General features: G+C 39.9%; 1 protein-coding gene across 1 annotated transcript; it reads right to left on the bottom strand.

Annotated features, from left to right (window-relative positions):
• Positions 1–2,105: 2,105 nt before the first annotated feature.
• On the bottom strand, positions 2,106–9,792 carry LOC142456179 (hyaluronidase PH-20-like). The gene is made up of 3 exons (XM_075557384.1): positions 8,839–9,792; positions 8,247–8,336; positions 2,106–2,768 (listed from the first exon to the last, which is right to left on the bottom strand). The coding sequence occupies exons 1-3, from the start codon at positions 9,790–9,792 to the stop codon at positions 2,106–2,108; spliced, it is 1,707 nt and encodes a 568-aa protein (XP_075413499.1).
• Positions 9,793–11,876: the final 2,084 nt, after the last annotated feature.

Genomic DNA, 11,876 nt, shown 5'->3' with positions numbered 1-11,876 from the left:
TCAGCTTTCTACCATAGAATGAATGTCATGCGGCCGGGCTTAGAAAACAGATTGAGTCCTATGTGATGAGGATACCTTTTAGTATATGTGGACACCTGCACAAGATGGGTAGAAGCCTACCCCTGTAGAACTGAAAAGCTAAAGAAGTGTTGAAGGCGCTTCTTGAAGGGGATCATTCCCAAGATGAGGCTGCCTTTAGCTCCCCAGCATGACATTAGGAGCGTGTTTGTTTCAAAAGTTACACAGGACATCGGTCAGCTCCTAGAACTCACATGGAAATTTCTCTCCTCTTCCCAGTACAATCTACTGGAAAGATGAGGAAGATTACACTTCAAAAACAGCTCTAGCAAAGTTCTCAAGAAATGTATTTAACCTGGGCCCCAGTGTTTCCCCTTTCCTTGCTCAGAATCAGACTTGCCTGAGAAGCAGCCTCAATGTGATACCCTAAAAGACAGGATATAGGAGTTCAGTCCTTAATTGGGCAAGTGGAGTAAAAATTGTTACCCTTAATGCAAAATTAGAACACCGGGGAAATTGCAGTCCCATGGACAAGTTATTTCCCTTATTAAGATTCAAGTCTGTTATTACCTGTACAGGCCCCTCCACGCAGTTCTAACCCTGGAAATTGGGTCTAATCAAAGTCCTGGGGAAACAGCATCTCAGAGATTAACTTCCACCCAAGTGGACCTGACCATTTAATGTCTAGAGTCAACTCTTGGTTCCATTATACCTGAAGGAAAAGGGCTCCCCCAGAAGGAGGAGAGAAGGCCCTGGCACCATTGTTGTGACATCGAGGACTCATCCTGTTCCCGTACCCCGACACAGGACTTGAAGGATTTGTTCAGGAAAGACCAACCAGGGGTTCCTGCTTGTCTCTCTTTCATTTCAGTCAAGTCCCTCCGAGTTTGCAAGCAGTGGGGGAACCTCCCTTGGAAGGTTGGGGACACTCTAACCTGACCCTGGGCAGTGTCCAGTCCCCAACCAGGGGCACCCATCCTCGGGTAGTGCAGTGGCCCCGGGGCCTGCAGGCAGACAGGCCCTCTTGGAGAACTAGTCCTACGGCTGATAATGCTTGGCCAGGGAACAGTGACTTTACTGTTCTCATCAGTGGGGTGACGCTCGCTGATGCAGGAATGATCTTTTGTGTAAAATTTTAAAAGGTTCCCCCACATACATCACAATGCACTATGGGGATGAATTTGAGGCACCATAACCCCAAAATAGCTGCCCATCCACTTACCCAATGGATGTGGTGGGTCTGCAAATGGTGTGTTATCTATGTCACAAGCAGCAATGACAGGGGTAAAATGAGCAACTGTTGAATTTGACACCAATCATCCCAATATTAAGGGGAAATAGTAAGCCTTATAATGGCTCCAATCTTTCATTACTTCCCTGAAATCCCTAATTGTGAGGCTGGCTCAGGACAAGGCAGTATTCCCTTCTGTTGTACATAAAGGTACTATGAGTTAGAATTGACTAGACAGTACCGAACAACAAAAACAACACTTCACGTAGAGTAAGGCACTTCAGGATTTTAATTTTTAAATGAACAGGATTTTCCATTTTAATACATGAACATTTTTATTATGTTTCTTATAAAGACATTTATTTACTGCAAACTAATTTATTCAATCTTCACATTTCTCCAAAAAAGTCCCCAAATGTTGAAGCCTTATTATCCCTGTTTATAAATCCAAAAATATAGTCGATGGCTCTTAGTTCTATGTATACATTCACAGCATTTAAAATATTTGCTATAAACTCATGAACATTAGAAAATACAAAACTGATGATACTCTTACAAAACAAATGCCATGTTACATTAATAATCAAGACTTTACTTGAATTTTCAAAAGCAAATACCTTAATAAGGGAATTAACTCTCTGCTACAATTTTGAAAATCACAGATTCTAGTCAAGGTTCTTTAGCTTCAGTAATTCCAAGTTTAAATTGATCATGGGAAAATAATCTTTTCTGAAAGTCAAAATGCTTTCTTGACCCAGGTTTAAGTAAAAATCCTATGACAAGTATTCTTTTTACATCTCAAATATACATTTCAAGTTATAGGCATATAGCAGTTGCCCAAAAGAGAGTGAGTTAACTAAATGCTTGAATATAAAAATTTTAAAGACACCAAAATTAAAAGTATATGGATATCAAATGGAACAAGCATCAAACTTTTACTTGGCTTGGTTGTTACTTTTTCCTTCTTTTCAAAATTGGAAGTGTTTTCCCCATCAGTATCCTGACTGTTTTCTTGGTCATTAGTCGAGATGGTTGTCTTGGAACAATTGTCCTTAAGATACCCACTGAGATTTGCCTCAGAAACACATGACCACTCTGCAGCCAATGGTTTCCCTTTATTTCTAAAGGAGTAACTGGTAGATTTTTTATCCACCAAGTTACCTATACAAATATTATTAGCAATGCACACCTTAATATTGTCTATATCAGTATTTTCTATATCATCTGTCAACTTACAAGCATAATTAGTGTAGCAAAGGCAATTAAATTTTTCAGAAAAATACTTCAGGTCTTCAATGGTGGGTTTCCCATTCACTGTCAACTTTCCATTGTTCCCGGCTTGAATTGCAAAGTTGTCTGGGTTGAGGTGAAGATAGTCACTGGAATTCCAGTCTTTCCTTACACATATTCCTAATCCTTGGCAAAGCACTTGGCTGCACATTTTGGCTGCTAAAGTGAGGTTGATGATGTAAGGATTCAGTGTAGTCGTCAGGTAATTGGCTAGGGTGGTGCAGGCTTGCTGTGAAATGACAAGGTCAGGAAATCAAGGGACAAGTCAGTTCGTACATGAATTCACTCATAGCAATGCACAACTTTTAAGAAATCAAGACTAAAACAGATGAGTAAGAGGTTAAAGATACTTTAATCTTTTCACCCTTGTCAAGTAAATTTAATCCAACTGGTTTATTTATTTGCAACATTTGTAAGAAAGGATCATCTGCCCTCCGTGACTGTGAATGAGCAGCCCACCAATGGAGGCTTCTGATACTTGGGGCTATGCCTTCCTCAATAAGTCATAGTCAGGAGAGGCTGAATGAGTGTTCCAATGATTACAGAATGAGTTCAGAGACCTCTGATCCTGACTGGATTCTTGGTGCTGGTGATTGGAAGCTGTGCAAATGTGAGGACCTCTTAATATGTCCAATTCTTAGTTTCCTCTTAGGTGACCTTGGGGAAAATAACCTTGCTATGATTCAGCTTCATCTGTGAAATAATGTTCATCGTAGCACCTGCCTCACTGGGTTGTTGTATGTATGGAGCTGGGAGGAATCTTATTTATAAAAATGTGCTTAACACGCACCTAAGAATATCATCAGTTAGCCATCAGTTAAGAATAAATAAATGTAATAAGCATCACATTTGTTAGGCAAGTTTACACTGCATCAGAAGCAATTATTTCTAAATGACTAGCTCCAAACAACTAAACAGTTCAACTGGGTACACTGTATATTAAATATTAGATATATTTCAAATCATGGGAGAATTTTGACTGCCCAATCACAAGTACACTTATCTAATCGTGAAAGGCCTATTATGCTAATTACATGTATCAAGAGAGAATGGATACAGCTCAAATAAATACATATTTTTAATGTTATTCTTAATTTTTCATTTTAATTTATTTTTTTATTTTATTGGGGAGAATGATACTGTTCAAATAAATATATTTTTAATGTTATTTTTACTTTTTATTTCATTTTTTATTTAAAATCATTTTATTGGGGCCTCTAACAACTCTCATAACAATCCACACATCAATTGTATCAAGCACATCTGTACACATGTTCCCACCATCACCTCTAAAACTCCTTCCACTTGAGCCCTTGCTATCAGCTCCTCTTTTCTTCCCTCCCTCCCGATAGGGTTCATATTATACTGAATAAAATAGGCATTTTTCCTAATAGAGTTTATGTATAGTTTTATTTAGAGGAGATACTACAATAAATAAGATGAAGGGAAGAAAAGAAGTGGTTCTGTTCCTTTTCTTAGGAAATCTTTGAACATTGCATTTATTTTGAACAATTTTCTTCAGCACCTAAATCCTGATCCTCACTCCCCACAATGCCCATCTAAATGATTTTTCCTCATCTCTCCTATCCTAATGGTAGTATCTTTAAATTAAAAGGCTAGGAGTCATCTGAACCACTCCTCCAATTTCACCCTATAATAAATCCCTCAGCTCTACGGCCAGATTGTATTTAAAATCCAAACCTTCTGTATTTTCACCAATAAGCCTGTGTTCCAAGCTATCACTGTTAGTTATTTTTCTCTACTCCCATTCTGGTCCTTCTGCAATCTAGTCTCAACTCACCTAAGTGATTCTAGAATCACCGTCAGGTACAGCCACTCTTCTGCCCCAAACCACTAGTCAGTAGCTGCTCACATGAGAAAATGCCGCATTGTGGCCTGTGAAGCTCTGTAGCTGACCCTGTGTTCTCACTGCCCATACTCCTTACCACCCGCCCCCTGGTGGCAACCCAGTGACACTGACCTTCTTTCTTGAAAATCCCTTTCTTGAAACCCAAAAAGGGAGTCACTACAGTCATCCTTGAGTTGATGGTAGTGAGAGGAGGTGTGGGAGGAGAGGTCAGAGGGAAAGGGCGAGCTAATAACAATGAGTTACAAGAAAGAAAAAAAAGCTCTAGAACTGATTGTAGGGCTGATTATGGAGCAATCAATATCACCGAAATATTGAAGTATGTGATATGTGAATTACATGCTAATAAAACCTTTCTTAAAACATCAAGGAAAGAAAAAAAAGCTACAATATCATGGATACCTTTATTATTTTTAAACTTAAAATGGAAATCTGTTGTTTCTTGACATATCCTCCACATAGGCTTATACACTTCTGAAGGCAGTATTTGTATCTATCTAAATCTTCACCCAAAAATGGTGCACTCTTTGAATTATGGACTACATTAAATTGACAGTTTTTGCATTCAAAAAGGAGTCAAATTGTCATGTTCCTTTGGAATCTCTTTCAGTTGGGGAAATAAAAGAAGACCAAAGGGGCAAGATCAGTACTCTGGAGTGGAAGGGGTAAGATTTCTCAACAAATATTCGTAGTATATCCCTGGGTAACCCTTGCAGGTGCATTGTCATGATGGCGGAGGGGGAATTCCTCAGTACAACTTGCCTTCCCTTTTTATCACCAATGCATCTTTTGATTTTCTTTAAACATATTCAAAATAAGTCCTAATTTCTACCCTATTTCCTTTGACAAAATCTACCAATATTACACCCTCTGGGGTCCCAGAAAACAGTCACCCTTCTTTCAGAGCTTACTTCTCTGCATTGAATTACCTGGCCTAGTAGCCTATTTTCTTTGTAACCAGTTTTGATTGTACATTTTGTTGCAAGCCATGCCAATGAGAATAACACCACCAGTGTATTATCAAGAGAACTTGTACATGATCATCCACTGATAGCAGAAAAACTTTTAAATTTTATTTTGAATAAATTTATGAACTGGAACCCAATACTTTTTACTAACTCTGTTGCTTTTTTCTTTTCTTTTTTTCTGACAGCCAATCAATCAGCTGGAAAGTAATCATAATAGGAAATTAATAGGCCAGAAAGGAGCAAACATTTCATGAAAGGATCAGATAGTGAATAGTTTAGGCCTTGATCCCCATGTAATCTTTGGTCTAACTTCTCAACGTTGTCTTTTAATGCAACTGTACTTTTTGACTTTCCCTCATATTACCTACATAAAGGAGCATGGCTACGGTCCAAGGAAATTTGATTGACAGAAAATGAAATCTAACTTTGGCATAATCTTTGATGATGAAATACCAATCTATTAGTTTTAAAAACTTTTTAAAACACAAAAGTCATTCTTTGCACATGACTATGCAAATCAGGTGGCTGGCAGATGAGGTCTATGCTTCATTGGTCCAGCAGTGAACAGTATTGAATGTAGTTTGTTGTTGTTTTGTTGTATCCTGTTGCTTTGTTTTCCTCTGTCTTGTTTTTGTGCATGTTATTTTCTCCACAGGTCTGTCTAAATAAGATAGGCTGGATGAACTATCTAGAGGTAAAACAATGGACCTACAGTTCCGGGGGTACTTGGGATAGGGGAAGGTGGGGGATAAGGAAGTGGTGTTAACAAACCCAGGGACAAGGGAACAACATGGCATCCAAATTGGTGGTGAGGTGGGAATGGCAGGCTTGGTAGGGAATGATCAAGGGTAAGGTAATGTAATGAAGAGGTATAGCTGTAACCCAGGTGGGGACGGAGCATGATAATGGGGCAGGAGGAAAGTCAAGAGAAACAGAGGAAAGAGCTAGGAGGCAAAAGGCATTTATAGAGGTCTAGGCAAAGACATGTACATACAAATATATATATGAGGATAGGGAAATGGATCCATGTGCCTATATTTATAGGTTTAGTACTAAGGTGGCGGAAGGACCTTGGGCCTCTACTCAAGCACTCCCTCAATGCATGAATACTTTCTTCTATTAAATTGGCATTCTATGATGCTCACCCTCCCGACACAACCGCTGAAGCCAAAGTGGGTGAACAAGCAAATGTGGTGAAGAAAGCTGATCTGGGGTCTTAAAGGCTTGAAGATAAACAAACGGCCATCTAGCTCAGAAGCAACAAAGCCCACAAGGAAGAACACACCAGCCTGCGTGATCACGTGGTGCCGAAGGGATCAGTTATCAGGCATCAGAGAACAAAAAAATCATATCATTGGGTGCACACCTCCATGACACGATCGCTGAGGACAAACGGGTGCATAAGCAAATGTGGCGAAGAAAGCTGATGGTGCCCGGCTATCAAAACAGATAGTGTCTGGGGTCTTAAAGGCTTGAAGGTGAACAAGCGGCCATCTAGCTCAGAAGCAACAATGCCCACATGGAAGAAGCACACCAGGCTGTGCGATCACGAGGTGTCAAAGGGATCAGGTATAAGGCATCATCCAAAAAAAAATCTTACCATATTGAATGAAGGGGGAAGTGCAGAGTGGAGACCCAAAGCCCATTTGTTGGCCACTGGAGATCCCCTCACAGAGGGATCTAGAGGAGGAGATGAGTCAGTCACACACACACTACCATGATCCGAATTCTACCTTGCAAGTCTGGATAGAGCAGAGGTTGTACACTGGTGCAGATAGGAGCTGGAGGCACAGGGAATCCAGGGCAGATGATACCTTCAGGACCAGGACTGTGAGGGGCGATACTGGGATGGTATAGGGTGAGTGGGTTGGAAAGAGGGAACCGATTACAAGGATCTACATGTGACCTCCTCCCTGGGGGACGGACAACAGAAGAGGGGGTGAGGGGATACGCCGGATAGGGCAAGATATGACAAAATAATAATTTATAAATTATCGAGGGTTCATGAGGGAGTGGGGAGGGAGAGGGAAAAAGAGGACTTGATGCAAAGGGCTTAAGTAGAGAGCAAATGCTTTGAAAATGATTAGGGCAAAGCATGTACAGATGTGCTTTATATAATTGATGTATGTATGGATTGTGATAAGAGTTGTATGAATCCCTAATAAAATGTTAATAAAAAACACAAATATCATTCTTTGCACACGACTATGCAAATCAGTTGCCTGGCAGATGAGGTCTATGCTTCATTGGTCCGGCAGTGAACAGCATTGAATGACCACACGAATGCTTGTCTTGGGCTGAGGTTCAATAAACAGTCACGGACTGATGACAAAATACGTGAATACTCATTGATTTGCTGAACTATTTTGAGCAGAAAAACCAACCAATATTATGCAAAAAGTTAAAGATTGTAGTTTTGTATTTTTCTTCTTCCTGAGCAGAGGATTTCATTTAATCTCACTGTCTTTCTGTTCTGTCTCAGGAAGGCAAGGACAATATTCTCCGCCTTAAAACATTACCACAGCAATGCAAGTTGTTTTTACTCCATTGGTATTAATTGAGCATCTCCTACTATAGGCCAAGCGTGGTACTTATTCAATGCCATTTAAAAAAGGGATTTAGAAAAACAAAAACCAGGAAGCCTCTTCTAGTTTATGGAGATTCCCTGTGAGTCAGAGTTGAGCTCTGCTCCCTAAAGATTCTAAGAGGCAGATTTGTTGAAAAAAACTTGCTAAGTCTTTCTTCCAAGGCACCTGTGACTGCACTTAAACATACCCATTGACACAATGACCACGAAACCACCTAGAGCAATTCTCAAGGACCCTACGGGTTTGTATGTTTTTTTAATCTATTTCCCATCAATTCAACTTACCGCGTTTTGACTTAAATTGACACTTGCCCAGAAAATGATCCCAGAGACACCCAAAGCAACGCTTTCACCAAGTGTGTTCTCAAGATCATACTGGCAAAATAAATACAAAGAGTTAACAGATAACAATACAATTATATCAAATGCAGAAACACCAAAGCAAGCATTTTTATCCCAAATGGAAGTGCAGTAACATGAAGTAAGTGTGTTGATCCAAGAATCCTATTTCAGTGATTCCCCCAGTTTGCTCCTTCTCCTAACATAGCCATTGTTCCATGTTAACAAAAATACACTCTATATTGCTGTCTTAAGGATTATAGATGAAAGCAGGGTGGAGGGACGGGGTGGTGGTGGTGAGAAAGGTTAAGTTAATATATTACCTCTGCTTCCTACTTTTTCACAGTTGCTAAGTTTTTCTGATAATATAAAAAATATAGAGCTCAAAAAAAAACTGAATACAAAAAGTTTAATTTTTTTCTCCTTTCAAAAATCAGGCTATATTCCATTCACCATTACTTGTGGACACTATTGTATACCGCCCCCTGCCCCAGACCCCCAACACCCACACCTACATACACATCCTTGATTGGCTTACCTGAGAATGGTATTTGGAAGGCATGTCAGTAAAAACTGGGCGGGCATAAAAATAAATTGGAACAGGGTTTTTGGGGTCTCTTAAAGCAGAAAGCCTAAGGGCTTCCTGAACACGGTTCCGGACAAAGAGCGCAGCGAGGGGTGTAGAATTCAGGCGAGAATGCAAATAAATGTTTGGGAAAAAGGCGGTACTTTCCTTCCACAGCCAGAAGAGCTGGTCGTTTCTCCTCTTTTCTATCTCAAAGCAACTTCCATCATAACCAGGTCTCGTGTAAACATGGTTGTAACACTCAGGGAAAAGATAAAAACCCCATAGATATTGTGGACGAAGTAGTTTTGCCAATTTTAAAGTTTCAAGATAAAAGGCCTTTCCTGCCGTTTCAAAATCCTGTTTGGCCACCTTGGTGGCCTCAGAGAGACTGAGCTGCGCATTTTGTTGTTGAACCAACTCATTAGATAAATCCCTGTAGATGTTTTTTGGCTTCCAGTTCCTGTCCCAGAGGGGCCTCCATTCTTCCCAGTCAATGACAGCCAGGCCTGTCTGGTTTGCTCGTACAGTAGAGACGATGTCTTTCAAAGCTTCGGTCAAATGATCATTTAAATTTCCCAACTGGGGGAGTCCACCATTCTCAAACATGCCTGTTTTATCTTTTATAAAAGGGTAGAGGCCAAGCTTAGTGGCATAAAATATTACAAGCCTTTGCCCGGTTTCCTGTATTCTGGGGCTTCCTATTAAGGAAAAGAGTTTCAGATCTAGAGACACATTATATCTATCAATACAAAATTCTATGGGAGAATTCCAGGCCCAGAGAAAAGAATCATTGGAGAATACATTTGGTGCTGCACATTGGAGAGATAGGCAGCATGGGAGAAGAAGGAAGACGAGCACTGTCTGGGATGCACCCCAGCACCCCACGCACCCAGAGGAGATGTGTGTGATCCCTAACACTCCCATTTTGATAAGTGATTACGGGAAGCACTTGTTTGTTCCTGTAGCCTTGGATTGCCCAATATTCAGTGCAGGATAGCAACGTGGAACAGGATGAAGTCACGTTGATGGATATGGAGGCAAAAATACTACTTTTAAACATGTCTTCTTTTTTCATATCTTAGGAATATTTTGAAAGTTGCTTCATCTGTAACTGAAAATATAGATATAGAAGTTATTATTACACTGACTTTCTATATAAAAGCTATCTAACTTTATCTACTTTTCTATTTTAAGTGCAAGGCATTGGATTTTGGAAAATCAGGGCCTACAATTATGTTTCAATCAATACAATTATTTTCTCCCTAAAAATTCCATAATGACTAACAATTTTTTTTCTTCCCAAATTGCCATTGTACCCGCAAAAAAGGCAAATGCAAGTATGTTTACTTTTGCTTCGTAGGCGAGCAAATCTCTGAACCAATCTCTTAGTCAACCCCATAAAATGAAAATAAATCCCTAGTATGACCTCTTATTCTTGATTGTTGCTTCTTGAAAGACCATTTTCTAGTGCTCTTATAAATATTGACCACTACTTTTCTATTAGTTTGTTGTACTATGGTGGCATGTATGTTGCTGTAATGCTGGAAACTACGTCACCCTACTCCAAATACCAGCGCAGTCACCCAAAGTGGACAGGTTTCAGCAGACCTCCCAGACAAAGCATAAGATACAGGCCGTCCACGCATGAGGGATGAGCCACCAAAACCTTATGAACAGCAGCAAAACAGTGACAGATACAGTGCTAGACGGTGAAACCCTCCGTTTGGAAGACGCTGAAAATACGACTGAGGAAGAGCTGCCTCCTCAAAACAAAGGTGACCATCATGACCCATGTGGACGAAGCTTTGAGACCTTCATTTCCTAATAGAGCACGTCCTAAAATGGAAGAATCCTTTGCAAATATGCATTCATAATCAGAAAGTATTATAAATGACGTCACCTAGAAAGCATTTCCTTTTCTTTTTAGTTGTTATTTGTTTTGCTTTAAAGAGGGACTCGTAAGAGAAAAACCATCATTGCTTTTGTTTTCTGCCTCTGAAATTTGTGTCTAATTCTTCACACTTCTCGCATGAACTGCAAGTTCGATCCCACACTGTTAGCTTCCCCTTCATCAGCTCTGGCAGCAAGGTGAGATTCAGTAGCCGAAGGAGCTCTGTGGAAAAGCTTTCTTAAAATATCCCAGGGTTGTGTTCTAGAGCGTCGACCACCAGGGCACCGATGCCTTTTTCTCAGGCCTCAGGTTCTCACTGCTCATCTGTGACCTGAAAATATTGACCTCTGCAAATGACTTCCTCAGTTCAGGTGACGTGTGTGCATTAAGGATGTGACTATTTCTTCTATGTGGGCAACAGGCCATTTCTGTGCCTAGGAACAAATTTCACGATAGAATTCTGCCAAAAATAAGCCAAATATTTCTTGAATTCACCAAATGCTCCTACCAAGGGGCAAGGATAAATGCCCTTTAAACCAGTGCTCCATAGACTGTGCCACACTAGACTCTCATGTGTACAGTTAATATTAGAATTTTGCTACTTCACATTTCCACTGAAAAATATGGGTTCTGGCTTAGCTTAATAATGAAAGCATGAAGTTGGACCTTTTGATAGTCTTTTCCAAGACAGATTATATTGTCCTTTTGATTGTTATGAAATGGAAAATTATAGCCTATTTTGTGGTGCTATTAAAATGTTCTGAGTCCAGGATAAAGTATTAAATGATGGAGCATTTAGCATTCTTAATGATTAACATTATTTATGAAGAGCCAATATATTTACATGTTGTCACTAGAGAAGAAAAGTAGAACCTTTCTTTTTAATTATATTAGTCGTAGAGAGCTGTGTGAAGGTGCAATGAGAATTTTACTGTTCTGCCCAGGAATAGAACCTCATCGACATAGTGACTGTTAGACAGCTAACCACAAGGGACACTTATACTTGTAAGGCCAATATGAGTCAGAATGGACTCTGTGGCCAAGGGTTTTCAACCTAGAACACGTTCCTTTTCCTGAGCAAGTTTTCCATTCATGTTCATCCCTTTAAAAAAAATGG

This window comes from Tenrec ecaudatus, chromosome 9, assembly GCF_050624435.1.
Source record: "Tenrec ecaudatus isolate mTenEca1 chromosome 9, mTenEca1.hap1, whole genome shotgun sequence".
Lineage (NCBI taxonomy): Eukaryota > Metazoa > Chordata > Mammalia > Afrosoricida > Tenrecidae > Tenrec > Tenrec ecaudatus.
This window is presented reverse-complemented; position numbering and strand designations above follow the sequence as displayed.